Source organism: Micrasema longulum, unplaced genomic scaffold (genome assembly GCF_059751315.1).
Source record: "Micrasema longulum isolate JH-2025_06_02 unplaced genomic scaffold, ASM5975131v1 h1tg000357l, whole genome shotgun sequence".
Taxonomy (NCBI): Eukaryota; Metazoa; Arthropoda; class Insecta; order Trichoptera; family Brachycentridae; genus Micrasema; species Micrasema longulum.
Window position 1 is genome coordinate 592,426 of NW_028277559.1, and position 15,840 is coordinate 608,265.

The 15,840-nt window shown below is 29.2% G+C and overlaps 1 protein-coding gene across 1 annotated transcript in view; it reads right to left on the reverse strand.

Moving 5' to 3' along the window:
• Positions 1-3,668: 3,668 nt before the first annotated feature.
• Positions 3,669-15,840, reverse strand: part of LOC148282231 (acetylcholinesterase-like) — a 136,155-nt gene continuing 123,983 nt past the window's right edge. Inside the window, exons 6-7 of the mRNA XM_088225411.1 lie at positions 13,860-14,017; positions 3,669-10,957 (exon numbers count right to left, since the gene is read on the reverse strand). Of these exons, the coding sequence (XP_088081537.1) occupies positions 10,824-10,957; positions 13,860-14,017 (292 nt within the window). The 3' untranslated portion in view covers positions 3,669-10,823. The remainder of the gene's footprint in view (positions 10,958-13,859; positions 14,018-15,840) is intronic.

Here is a 15,840-nt window from a genome sequence, read left to right on the forward strand (position 1 = left end):
ATCTCTACCTCAGAGAAAAAAAAGGTACTCAATATCTAACAAAAAAAAATTCATTTATGGGAAGAGTACGAAATGTAATAGATATAAAAAAGTAGTATTCTTATATGTAGAACAATAATATGTCCACACATAAATTACTGTTCTTCTATTATTTTTTTATGTAATGAAGGAGAAATTTAAAATATACAAATTCTTCAAAATAAGGCGATGAGGATTATACTCAAAAGAAATATCTATTCTTATGTAGAAAGAATGCACAAAGAAATTAGCTTGCTCACAGTAAAGCAACCAATAAAATATAATGTAGCAATTTTTATGCATAAAATAATTAAGGGGATGAATAAAATAAAAACAATTATAAAATATAGCCAACAATATCATACATATGAAACACGGGGTAAAAAAAGATAAGAATACCAATGAGGAGAAAAACAGAATCTCAAAACTCATTGTACTAGAGATTGAAGCTGTATTGGTTGATTGAGTTACCTGAAGAAATAAAGGAAATATAAAAAATTGAAAAATTTAAAATTAATTTGAAAAAATATGTTTTTGAGAAATTTTGATAAAAAAATGGTTATATTATTAAAAGTTTATATTAGTTCTTAAGATGTTATGAACTAACTTAATAAAGCATAAATAAATAAATAGACGGATGCAAATCCAGATTTTGATGAAACGACATATCGATATTTGTATCCACTTTATGTCCATTGATTTTGAAGAAACGTCCTATAATGAAAGAACCAATTTATTAAGTATGCTAAAAATACAAATGAATGCTATAAATTATTAGAAATCAATTAGAGAAAGTAGATTCTTTAGACTATATTGAAAATTTCACGTTTGTATTTGCATCCGTCTGCCTCTAAGATGCAGAAATTATGCGGCAAACTTTCTCAAAAAAGTAAGAAAAAAACATTTGAAAAGATTTCAATAAAAACGAACTACATTAAACGACGTCAATGATCAGAAAGTTGTTGAAAAATTCCGGTTAAAAATCATATCGCTGATAATACGATACATAAGATTTTTTTGAATTGCTTAGTTTAATAGTATAGTGCATTTTACTTCAACCTAACTTCACTTTACATTTTTTATAGCCTTTTTAAACATGTTTTCATTATTAAATATTTTAATGGATAGTGGACGTAAGTCATGGATTTTTATTGCAAATACTACGTAATAGTATATTTGACCAAAAGTGGTGCATATCATTATTAGGTCTATAACAGCGCTTGATAAGTAGGTATATATATGATATAATGTTAGTTGTACACTTCATTCTAAAGAATTTATTTTGTAAGCGAAGAGTTAAAATAAAAATTGTAAATGAAAATTAAGCTTTTTCATAATTTTTTTCATTCCTACTATACAAATATTGAATAAGAATCAAGAATATTTGCATAACTTGGGTCGTGTCCTTAAACACAAGATAAAACGCGATTTCTTTATTCAATATTTGCACAATTATTCTAGCACTTATATGTTAATGGACAGAACGAATCTTAATTGTAAAACTAACATTAACATAATAATCGAGTGTACTTATTATTCAACTTTACTTAAATTCTTCATTACTATGCACGATGTCCACTGAAATGCTAAAATATTTTTACTCTTACCTTTACCACCTACGAGTACATGAACATCAATTTCCGTCATCTGCTTTTTTTAACTACATATAAATTAATTCATAAAAATACTTCCGTCATACTCGTAATATGTTGAAAAATGTGGAGCCGGATTTGAAAAGGAGTTTGAAAGAAGACTGGACGAGGATCTAGGAAAGGAAATGAATTGAAATTAAGAGAAAGTATGGTTCTACGGATATGTAGTTACCTTTTTGGCGTTTCCTAAAGGTGGCCAAAAAGGGTGCATATCGTACTAAGAGAAAAGGCGGTTTGGTTTGACTTTTCTTCATCCAATCAGACATTTTCAGGAGAAGTGTACAAGTTTGGATTTCGTCTAAGGGAAGACACCATTGCAGCGGACTGATGCGAGATATTGCATAGATTAATATACTATTAAGCGTGTTGTCCAGATGTTGATTGAAACCAATACTTATGTAATAATTTTCAATTTTATATTTGGTATTTTTTTTCGGCCTCGTGGTGTAATGGTCTGTAATGGTCTCGGGTTCGATTCCTGGCATGGTTAATATGAAATATTTATTTAAAAGGGTGTTTTCTTACTAGAATATTTCATAGTCGCTGAACTGGTACCTGGAGCGTAAGACTGATTATCTTACCTTCATGTAGCAAAAATGATCAAGACACGCTGCGTTTGGTGTACCAATGCATTGCCCTATGCACCGTAAGTGCGGAAAGGGAATATAGATTGATTGATATTTGGTAATATTTAATAATGTACATGCTTCCACTTTCCATTATGTTGTATCTCAACTCAACACAGGGCTCTTGGCCTCATAGAGTTAGGTATGCGTTGTGATTTTTTTTCGTAAAAAAAATATATTTGGATATTTATTTTTAAAAAAAAACGTACTGTCGCATTTTCTTCCTGGATTATGGCATTAGAGCGATATTTTTTTTTTAAACACTTTGAATATAAATTATTGACGTGTCCCTATCGTTTTTTTATAAATTGTTTCTTAGGGGAGCTTAGACCATTCCAAAACCCTAAAGTGAGTTCATTATATTGTAGCTTAAAAACACCTTTGACTTCTGATATATTTCAAGTCTTCGTTGACAGATTCATTGAATCGATCCTGAGACCTTATGCATGGCAGTCAATTGTTTAATCGGTGACTATAGGTATGCGCTAGTTATAAATAAAGTTACACTATTCGGTAGACTAAATATATTGGGTAATGAAAATATTTAAACAAACAAAAATATTCGTGTTCGTAATTCGTCTTGAATGTCGTTTGTAGAAAACACGTATTTTCGTCGTTTACGTACAAATCCAAAACCAAACGACTACAAACTTTTTTGTTCGTTTGGATCAGTGTTTTTTAACCTGTGGGTCGCGACTCCCAGGGGTGTTGGAAAGCCTTGTTTGGGGAGTCGCAATCGCAAGCTAGGTAAAAGAAAAAGCAATGGTTTGAGGTCCTATACTTACAATAACTTTCATAAGACTAAACCAGTTTTTTTAAACGATTTGTCGAATCGTGGTTCTGTTTTTTAAAGGCAAATAACCAAATCGTTTTTTAATTGGTGTATTTTTCTTTGGGTCCATCATTGACGAGAACGTTACTTCACATACATGCTAGTAGCATAATACATTAATGAATGGCACTAATAATTTAAAACTTCCCTTGCCAGCCCTGGGTGTTCTTCTTTTATCTTTATCCAGAAAACTTCAATCTAAAGTTTATTAAATCATAATTAAGGCATGACGTCAGTAGCAAGTTCTTCTTTTTAACTGGTTTTTCCGATTTTTATCGTATGGCTTCAATAGAAAGAAAATTAAATACCTCGTCTTTAAAATATCTGTCATACGAGAATTGAAATTAAATTAAGGTCGTATGGTGAGGAGGGGGGGGGGCAGATAGATTTTTCTCGTATAAGGGTAGTATTGTAGGAACCTCGCTGGTTTTTCACGACAAAACTTCAAAATCGTAATTCGAATTGCCGGGAGCCTTAACAAAACATCATATTTTACTATTATCAATGTATAAATAATAAACAACAATAAAAATGCAGGAATCCAACGTTAAAATATATTTTATTTCCATAGTCATACAAGGTTTTGTATATTCTAATGCTACCATAGTATATATGTTTGAACAGTAAGGTGAATTTTCTATGTAAATATTGATATGATTCATTTCATAAGAAGTGTTTACATTATAGGAAACCTACAAGTCGTTATATGAGATATTATTAAATATGAATGTAAATATGCTTTAAAAACTAACAATTCAAACGAAACATTTGTTTATTATAAATATCCTGTTACAAGTAGGTATTTAATACCTTAAATAACCTTCAATAAAATGGTACCAGATTCATGTAATATTTTTTATGTGTATTTTAAAATTGTGCTTCGGTGAAGTGTAGGTATATATTATTTTGTTTTTAATCTATTGAGTGAATTGAAAAGTTACTTTTGTGAACAAAGTATTTATTTGTTTGTTTATTTATATATCACTAAAAACATCAAAACACTGATATTATATTATGGATTTACGATAAGATACAGTTGGGCGGTGTGATTAACTACTAATACGAGTACATTGATTTTTCTTTGCATAATATGTTTTCAATACAAGCTTCGTAATTTTGAATCATTATATTTTTTAAATAATAAAACAGCGCTCTTTGAACGAATACGTCCAATTGAATTTGGCACTTCTCTATAAGATATTAATACATTTTCATATGAATAAAACGTACACGGAAAACGATTTTCGATCAAAAACATAAGAATCATTTGAATAAAGCGATACTACCGCAAACACTACGAAGGCGACAAATTAGGTGTCGCTTCTCCCACAGTAACTATCTGTGCGAAATAAATATACTCAGCAACAGGCTTGTTCTGTCACAGTTTCGTTTCGTAAGTTCGTTCGCTCGTCATATAATAATCTCACTCTAACGCAATCGAAATCGTATTTCGCTGTCGTTTTCCTCTCATACGATACGAATGAATTTACGAAACGAATTAGCTGCAAAATAAGGCCACAGACCTACTTAGCTGATCAGCAAAAATGTTGCAAAATAAAATTGTTCCTTTTGTTAGAATAATGTGACCAAAACACATATTTTCTTAAGCATACAAATAAATTCATATAAATATATTAATTTAGTATGTTTCCCAGAATCACATCAATTCATTCGGGGTGTCTTTAATTTATTTTACCTAAACTGAATACAAGAAACAAGCGACTTGTGTCCCTTGAAAACTTTACTCTTTTATTTTATTCAAAAAGTCTGTTTTCGTTCTCAGATCTGACTCCTTTTCATTTTAAAAACTTACACAAAAATAACAAGTACTTTTTGTGGAAATCGTTTGTCACTTTCATAAAATAAAAATGTTTGTAAAAGTTTGACTATGAAATACTATGTAAATTGGATATTAAACAAATAATATGGAAAAAAAATAAGTGTACTGAAATAAACGTACATTTTTTATTTGTTTCCGTTTTCTTTAGCTTTTTAGTAAAATATTTGACTTATGTTCGAGCACTCGATAATAAATTAAGAAGCGGCTTATCGAGACTTACATAACTGATTTTTTAAAAGTGAAAATGATTTTTTTTCTGAATAAAGACTTTGTATAAAAAAAGTGTGAGCAATGTTTAGAGAAAAATGTGTACGTTTCTTTCGTATAATTTTTCTTTTTCTTCGCCTTGTTTTTAAGCATTTTAAATTTAAATACCGCTCATTTCAATATGTTATATGAATATTAAAATAATAATTATACATACAAATACAACTTACTAATGAAAGCTTGTCGGTGGCCTTATTATGAATGTTTCTTTTGTAAACAGTGAAACAATGCAGCATTCGTCGGCGGTCCGTTCCGATTTTAAAAAAGCCACGACTGCGATTATCCACGACTGCTGAAATCCAGTTTTTAACCATTTATTTTGTTTGCCGCCACGCGTATTATTTCTATGGTTATGGGTTTCTTTGAATATGTGTGTTTTATTTCATCCGGTAGTGATAGTTTACTTAAAATTAATTCTACACAAGCTGGTAAGAAGTGTTTAAATACATTAAAAAAGAAAAATACTGGCGATTCAGGCCCAATAGGGAAATATCACAATTTTTCCTATATTTTCAAAGTAAAAAAGGGTCCGTAATTTTTTTTTTAATTCTTTCAAAAACGGTAATTGCATTGGCCACACCCCTAATACGTCACGATTCATGTTCATTTTCAACTTTGTTCCAAAGAATTCGATTTTTTTAAAACATCGTCACGAATCTTGACGTCACACCTATAAATGCCAAACATGTCGTGTTTTTCTAGTGACATATTTTTTTTTAAAGTTAAATATGAAAACATTTCTCCCCAATATCCATATTGATTTTGGGAATACAATTAATTGTTTTAAATCCATTTAATGTTTTTATTGGTATTCGTAGAAGATTATATTTTTATCCCCATTGCAACAAAAAAAGTAAATTTAAAAATTAAAAATAAAATTGCGTTTTATGTCAAAATTTAAAAAAATGAGTTGTTGTTTTTTTTATGAAACCTGTTTTGTTCGTGTTGACAAAAACACAAAAATTATTAACTTATTATAAATCAACTTTGTCTGATGCAACTGGCCCTAATAAAAACAAAGGTTTCGATAAAAAAAAACCATTTCACGCCAAGGAGCACTCCATGAAGCCGACTTATCTCTACCGGATTTCATTAAGCGGGATTTTTATTTGAGAATAGCCGCTAAATAAATTTTAAATAAACACAAAATATTACAATAAATGTCACTCTGCCCAAATTTTACCGTGCCGTGTGGATTTGGACAATACGTGTGAAGTGATCCAAATGACGATACTCCGGGAGATCGTTGGCATGTAGTTTATATAAATTTCATATTATCAATTAGACAGCCGTGCTCGAAAAGATCGAAATCGCATGTCGTGGACAAACAAACTTTTGTCGATAAAAAATACTGCTGACGATAAAAACATTCATAATCGGTCATCTTTTATGTTTTTTTGAGCTTCGTCCTAGCCACAGGCTGATAAAAAGATAAATAATAAACACAGTCTAGGCGAGGCCTAATCACATTTAAGGATACCTATCTTATTAATTAATATATTATCAAAATTCCTACATTAGTTGCACGACACCTAAAATTTGGAGTTTGTTTCCATACAAAAAAAAACACGAAAAAATATAACGTTTTTGAAAAAAACATCACACAAAGCATTTTTTCTACATAAAATCACTAGATGCATTTCAAAGCTTTAATTATATTTAAAAAATGTAAAATTTACTATAAAATCAAATAATTCAATACTTTTCCTCAATTTTACAAAAACAAGACTGTGGCAGTTATGATTATTGAAATAGGTACGAAATAAATCGATAACAATCAAAAATAATCTCTGAGATTATTTTTAAATAAATAAAACCCTAATATTTATTGTGGCTATCTTTGAAGAAATCAATATAACATTTGATATTTTTCAGTGGGAAGTAATTATATTAATTTCAGTAAGTTTTCGTAACGATACAATAACTATGCGTATTTATTTCTTAAAAGCTTTTTCTATTTGTGTTTATTGTTTTTTAAAAGTAATAATGTCTTCAATTGATTTGAATCTTGAAAATGTATATTATTATGTATTGTATTTTCTTGGAAATTTCTATTTTTTACTTATAGTGACATCTTTTGATAAAATATCCAAATGAATTTAGTTGGTGGTTAAGAATAGAGCTTAACTCGTAAAATCTTAGATGTCTCTACTACATCAAATTAAAAATGCATGAACTTGTATTATTTAATTCAAGAGTAACATAACTACTTCCAGGGTGCAATAATACTACAAAAAATAAACAAATAATTCTTCCTAATACTCATTTATAACATTGATTTTCACGACCATCTAATCTTATTTTCTAGTTATAGAAAAATTTCTAAAAAAGTAAAAAAAGAATCAAGGCTCATTACTCTATATAATTTGGTAAAATAACAATTAGTCATTTCGACATGTAAAGGTATAAGTATATTATTATTTTGTATGTAGTGCGTATAAAAGCTTTAAAACTAGAAATCCTCACTAAAATATTCTATCTCCAAACTGTGCACAATTATTTTATACGTAAATATTATATTAATATAAATTTCGCATCCAAAAAGCACTGAAAAAACTGAGGTATTATAGGGTTCTCTGGAACGGGCGTTCGTGTTGCCAATAAGAGAACTGGTAATAATAAATACTAACAAATAAATATTAATGTAATACAGGTGTTAATTAAAAGTATGTTCCTATAAAATATGAATCCGATTTTTTTTTATCAATTTCCATAAGATAAAAATAACTGTAATTTCAGTATTTTAAACCATAAATCTCCGTTAAAATCACTCATTTTTTAATCGGGCCATTTGCAAAAAAAAAGTTACGTTAAAAAGTTAGCTATAGTTTTTGTCAAAATCTTTTGTTGCTTGTAAACGTAATATAAAACAACATATTTTGACAAAAACGCAACAATTATTAAACTTCAAACCTTTTAAAAATTAACCTTTTTTGTACAACTGGCCAAACCTTTTTTTGTAAATATTTTTTCGCCTCGACAAAGGAACGGTTCAGTTCCGAAACCGTTAGGCATAGTTAAATTATGCAGTGTCATCTAATAAAGTTAAGTATATAAATAGTTTAATATTGAAAATCGCGATGTTAATTAATGAAAAAATTAGTAATTACTAGAATGTTTCTTTCATTATTAGTATGACTCGAAAATATGTGTCATTTGTATGTCCTCACAAGAGATCAGTTTGGTAGACACCAAAACGCTTTTTTTAAATTACTTTTTTTTTCCAGCGCTGATACGTTAGATGTTTTTCAAATTAAAATTTACGATGCAAAAGCCAAATCATGTTTTAATTTCATAAAGCTGACACCATTTTGCTGTAACCCTATTTTAACATTTATACTTTCTCCCTTAATCATTTTATACCACTTTACCATCAAACTGTTTATTTTCCTTTTTTTCTTATTTTTTTAAGTTTACTACTCACAATTTTTTTCTAAAGGCTAATTTAAATTCTACGTCTTACTACTTCTTTTTTAAAGAAGAGTTTACAGAAAATTCAATCGAATTGATATGCATTAAATATTATACCTACAAGTGTCGTATTGTCTACTTTTTTAGCATTCCGAGGTACTACCTACGTGTTAGAAAAACAAGAAGCATTTCAATTTAAAAAAAAATCCAACTGACGTTTTGACCTTAACCTTCCATTTTTTAAATCAAAAAGTTAAGGTTCAACAAAGTAGTTGTTTTATTTCGTTCAATTTTTTTTTTTAAAAAGATTCTTGACACGTCAAAGAATCACAAAGTAATGCAGGCGTTTATTTTTTTTAATAACTGGAATATTATTGGCGAACAATTATTTTAAATATTGATGATGCGTAAGTTCTTTTATAAACTTTTTTGCAAGTAAGCATTTAATGTATTACTTATAATCAAATACATAATCTTTTCTGAAAAGATTTATAATAATTAAAAACATATAAATATATATAATTTATTTTGTTTCTGAAGGTATAGCAATTTCTCAAACCTAAGCTCGTAGTGATTATTGGCTAGGATTATTTATTTAAAGATTTCCCAAAGACTTTTTAATTTCCTTTATACATGGACCAGCCACGTAGCTAAATGTTTGAAGTGTGCAAACATTATGTTAAAGCCGAAAAAAACACATGAATATATTTAGTACATTGTACACAAAAAGTGTAAATATTTAATTTATTGATAAGTGTCATCATAAGATAGGTTTCAATTAACTAATTTATCAAATTAATAATCCTAGTTTATAAATATGCTTATACTACTTAAGACAACATATATATAAATACTTGTGTCAATATGTATACAAAATATTTGTGTAAAAGCGATAGTATTTCTAGGACTTTGATAGAGTAAAAAAACCAGAGACATTTGGTTTAGTTAATAAGATGGTTAGAAAAAATATCTGAGCCATTTTAAGCCGTTTGTAAGCCGAATTCTCACTAATCTACGACAAAAAGAATATTTGGTCATATAAATATAAGGTGACACTTGTTATTTACATTTTTTTCTCGGGAAAATGTTGACCCCTTGCTGAAAAGTATCCAAAAAGTTTCGCCTAAAAATTAAATTATTTTTTGATAACTGCGATGTGAAGTAATGATTTACCATACAAAGTTTCATTTTTGAAGTAATAACCTAGGTAAAGTTTTTATTCTAAGAATTGAATGAATCGACCGCAAGTCTATTAATAATGCTTTCTAATTTTCAATAGCAACCGGTTTTAATATTTTCTTCGTTTACATATTTTTGGGTTATTAATTTGTTACTTGTTATTAAAGATTTGTTTTATCGTATTTCAAGAAAAAAATCTTAACGACGAAATAATTGAAATTTTAAAAGAGGACACCAAAAATACATCTTATGATTATTTTCTAGGTGTGTACGCGATACATGGTATAGTATTAATAGTTACATGACCCTCACACTACCGGGTAGCTTTGATTATCTAATCACAATTATTAATATTAACAAAGATCACAATGATTGACACAGTTATGCACATAAATGCACACAAAGCGACACTTAATATATCCAATAACGGAACATTTATTTATATTATATAATACGTAGTGACAACATTCAAACATCGAAATTGAAACCTGATTTTTTCATAGTTTACGTAATGTTCTATTGAAAATTAATCCGATTACTGTAAAATAAAAACGCTACCGAGGGTATTAGATGTGTACCTACTTTAAACAGCTCAAAATAAAACACATTAGCACATTTAAACCTACTGCAAAAATCGTCGTTTACTCTTTTTTGCGGTAATAATTAAATTCTAACACTTTGAAATCAATACGTCGAGTTGACAATAGTGCCTTATTTATTATGAAGTACGTATATGAACGTGTTAAAAACTACATTGTTATATAAATGCCCGAGAACTCCATGTACTTACAACAATTCGCTATAGTGCTGTGCATATCGTATTTGACTATCCTCTATAATATGAAAACTTTGCGAAATTCGTATCTACTTCGAAAACGTACATTTAGGCCTGACTTCTAGTCCTACTTAGTGCATATTTGCATTCCGTCTGCCTAAAGCATCCGTCTACTCTCATTTTGTATAATCACATTTTTTCCAACGGGTTTGATATGCATAAATTACAGCGCGAACAAAATGGCGGATAGGATTGGCAGTAAGATGGCCGCCGTCGCTAAGTGCAAGATGGCGAAAGAAGATGCAGCGCTGCTCAGGGGGTGTGTGACTGCGCCCTCACACGGCTGGGCAGGTGTGTCTGAAACATTGTTTTGTAAACAATCATCTATTTAAAATTATCTACTGAAAACTCAAACATGTATGAAATAAATAAAATACCCCAAGTTACGGGGTATAAAACATTTTCAATCCAATGATTTCTTGAAATAAATCCAAAGAAAATTTTTTATTGAAAAATTATGGTTTTTTAAATATTTTTAACAGTTCAATTTAAAGAAATGCTTATAGACACATGATATGCAATGGCAACGTTAACTTAGAATATTATATACCACATCAGAAAAAGTAGTCCTGATTTTCTGATTAAAACCATGCGATTTGAAAGATAATCCTTGTATTTTACTATTTTTTTTTTATCTAAAATAATCGATCAAACATCACAATAGTTCTCGAGGTGCTATTTTAAACCGCTCTTGCGGCACGAAAAAACAGTTTTTCTCGTGTATTTTGTACATAAATACGCGAGATAATACATTCGCGAGAGCGCTTCGAATACCACCCCAGCTAGAAAGTTCAAGACTCTCGAGACAAAGTCAAATCTTTTGTAAATCTTGCGAAATGTATGTAGATACGATAGTACACGTAGGAACTGGGTCGTTCAATCGTGATATTAGTTTTCATTTTGCTTTTAAAACCCGTGTAGTGCTACATTCAAATTATTTTTGGCTGAATTTAAACAATCATGGATTTCATGAATGCAAATTTTTGAATTCAAAAAATGAGAGGTCTATGCCTAGACTTTAATAGTTAGTTTTAAAAAACACTATTTATCGGCAGTTTAACTTCATTAGTTTGAAAATGTTCTAACACGGTGAAATAATGGTCCAATTTTTTTTTCTAAAAAATGAAACACACAAAATTAGTAGACTCAATTCAGTATTTGATTTTGATATTAAAGTTATTAGGGGCAATTTATATTTAGCCCAATCATGGCTACGGGCCAGTTTTTATACTTATTTTTTGTGACTGAAAATTTCATGATGATTTTAACGTTCTTTATTTTTTTGCAAGCTTTATAGTTCAACTCAATAGATATTGACTGAGACAAACATTTTTTTTTAATGAGTTGAAAATCTTTGCAAAAAAGGCTGATTTTGAATGTGTTAATAATTTTGTATATCAAATTGAGCTTTGCGCCAAACCACCCCAAACTCCCCCTAAGTTTGCTTCCAAAGACTCCCAGCTACCTAATTGATATCCAAAGACTAAGTCCACATACATAAGTCCATAAAGTGCAGCTTAACTTTGTTTCACCCTTCAGAATGTTAAGGGTGTTTGGTTGTTGAGCATTTAAGCCGCACCTTATAGGAAAACTTATCCTTTAACGTTACTATCAATTAGCTTTTGACTTATCTCAGAGAATCATTATGACATATATTTCAATAAACATACTATAGAAAATTCAAGATGGAAGGAGTTTCATGAGTTACCACCGAAAACACTTGTTTATTCCCTCTTTTTGATTTAAAAAAAGTTTGTCGAAACAAATTCACAAAACAGCAATCTAATTATGCCTTAAATTGATTAATATAAAGTGTTTTCTGATCGTTCGCTTATTTAACTCAATATTTTCATGAATACTTTCCAGTGCCTTAAAAGAACTCTTAAGAAAACTTGCTCATAAATATAATATACTTCCAATAATACTATATCAAAAACAATTCAAATAATATTTTCGAAAAAACTCTACAGATAATAAAAGTGATGATTTATTTGTGAAGTTTTTAGAAAAAATAATTCGATTAAATAATCAATATTTTTACAAAAAAATGAGAACGTCAACAAAAACGTCACAGTATGCACGATTGTCATAAAAATATTTCAATGATAAGGGTGGCTTAGATATTGAATTGTCAAGATTAGAAACAGAGAAAAACAATAAACTAAAACATTATATATTCGGTATGTTATTAATTATTTCGTATCACCATGATAGTTGTTGAATAGAAATACGGGTAAGAGAGCTGAATCTGAGGTTTAAGTATTTAAAACTTTGGCTTTCCGGTGTACCCTATATTTCAGTGTCCGAAACTGAAACTATAACATAATGGTATTATTTCTCAAGTACAAGTTCACTTTTCAGTACAATTCCCTGAAACAGTTAGCTAACTTCCTGAATAATTACTCGGGCGCTAGATAATGGAATAGAGTTTCTTGTTTACTTCACTTGACAGGAATTATGTAAATTAACTGTTAAGTACAGAGCACACGTACAGACATATCTTAGTGAATTGTTTGCATTTATCTGCAAAAACCACTAAATCCACAGTAATTTATTCTCAGGTAAATAAAATATGTATGTTTTTTTAATATAATAAACAAAATACTCGAATCGTTAAATAATCGAGAGTGAAAAGTTTTAAATTATACATTGAAATACACACATATATATTTATACTTAGAATAATAAAAACATAAAAAACGGCTCTTTGGATTTTACAAACATTAAATTTATAGTACGCATTCAAACCGCCTTCACTCTAATTTATTGTGTCCTTGATTCAATTCTATGTTTCACTTCCACATGAAAATTATTACAACTCTTTTATGCACTGCCAGTCTAGCAAAATTGTTTTTTTGTCTGCATATACCATTCATAAAAATAAAAAAACAAAACATAACGCCTATACTCTGTAGGGGTAGGCAGAGATGATAGAACCCCATATCACTCGGTCATTACATGCACCCTTCTTTCATCTTTTTTGTCCCTTGAAAACATAGCACCCAAATTTTACTTATTCCCATAAAAGATGCATATATATTCGATTTATAAATTGTTTATTTATTGTTTTGCCTACATTCACTCTCGTGTTGTATTGTTTATCTGTTTTTCCATCTTCGCATACAATTTCCTTTGCCACGACGCCTGCGATTTAATTTTTTCGACTTGTGCATATTTCGATTATTTGAATAGCTCTCACCTGGATTATTGTGCAGTCTCGGTAAGAATTGATTCCAAAATGCACAGGTTTGTGCTCTTGGTCCTTTGCCTATTCCAGAGCCATCCGCATTAAATATATAATAATTCGGTTTTTCCTTGCTGTAGAGGGGCCAATTTTCTTCTTCTGGTACCGGTCGTCTAAAAGGCAAATGAATATCTTAGTAAAAATAGAAAAAAAATTTGGAGTAAATAAGGAGAGCCTAAAAACCCACTGATAACAACAATCTGAGATCTTTGCGTGAGGTATGTATTAAACCAATTTGATAGTGAGCCATCCACCCCAAATCTCTGAAGTTTTAATAGTAGAATATTATGATTGACCTTATTAAAAGCTTTACAGAAATCTGTATATATGGCATCAACTTGCAAATTGTTATCGATGCTGTCACTCAGTTCTTACAGCCCGTGTAACGAGTGATATATGATGTTATTTTATCGATTTTTTATTAAAACTGTTATGTCAGTTCTTACAGCCCGTGTGACGAGTGATTTGTGATGTTATTTTATCGACTTTTTGTTGAAACTATTGTGTCATAATAAATTATATCCCCCCATACCAGCACTTTTGCTGCTTAGGAATATTTTGTACAAATAAAACATGTTATATAATATAATATGTAAAGTTAAAACTAATCATCTTGAAGTAATTGTTAATAAACTAAGACATATAACCTATGTGTTCAAAATACTAAGTATTTACTCCCAGCTAAATATGATTAAAATGGTATATTATGCACTTGTACAGTTATCGCTTTCCTATGGAGTAATTGGATGGGGGAGAACTTACAACAATCATATTAAACCATTAGAAACTGTTCAAAAATTTATAACAAAAATAATGCTTCACAAAAATCGCACTTTTTTCTCTTTCCAATTACTCCAAGAAGCTAAAGTTTTAGATCTAAGACAAATATATTGTTTTCAGTGTTTAAAATATATATTTAAGAACCAAAACTTATTTACTAGTAATTCAAATAGATCAAGTCAAAGAAGGAATCGTGTGTTAGAAATACCACATTGTAAAACGAGGCTCGCATAGAGACATGCATATTTTATAGGCCCAAAAATTTTAAATTCCACTGATAATATTTCATTGATTATTAACATTCAAAATTTTCCTTCGTTTAAAAAACATGCACTATCCTGGATTCAAACTAAAGATATGAACTCTTTTTTTTTATGATTTATTTTGTTGCTCTTTAATAATAGAGAATATTTTTGTGTTTTTTTTTAATATTTTTTATTTCCTTTTTTAATTACTATTAAAAAAAATACCATGTTATATTTTACGGAATATTTTATTTTTTCTTTCCTATATTACACAAAAATATTATAACTGTCCATTATTTATTATACGAGCAAAAATTCATTATCATTTTATTGTATACACACGAACTGGCCATGCCTTTGTGGGATTTTTTTGTTTACTATTTTTACAATTAATATGTATTCCATTGCTATGTAATTTTTCTTTATTTTTTTAATACTCATACAAGTTTTATCTATTATGTTTATTGTTAAAAAAAAAAAAAAAAACGATATTTTTTGTCATAAATAAATAAATCTATCTAGAAAAACTAAAAATGATACGAATTTTCTAAGCGAGCAGTAATGTGAACATAAACCGGTGCAGCCAACCTATGATAAAAAAAACCCTTTAACACATTCCGATGTATTGGAGGTGAACGATTATTCAAAAACTATAATTATCCGTTTTAAAATCTTACGAATTTCATTTCTAACCTTTGACTTATCTCACGCAATGTTTAATTGCGATTTAAGCGGGGTAATTCCGCATTTAACTTTGAACCACAGCATTATGTTCGCAATAAGTTAACCGACTATTATAATGCTACCTAATGCCATGTTACAAGGGTACTTTTGTTTCAAATTTTTGAATAATGATATAACTGGGCAGTAAATATTAATTCAGGCGAGCGATAAACCGATAACATTTTGAC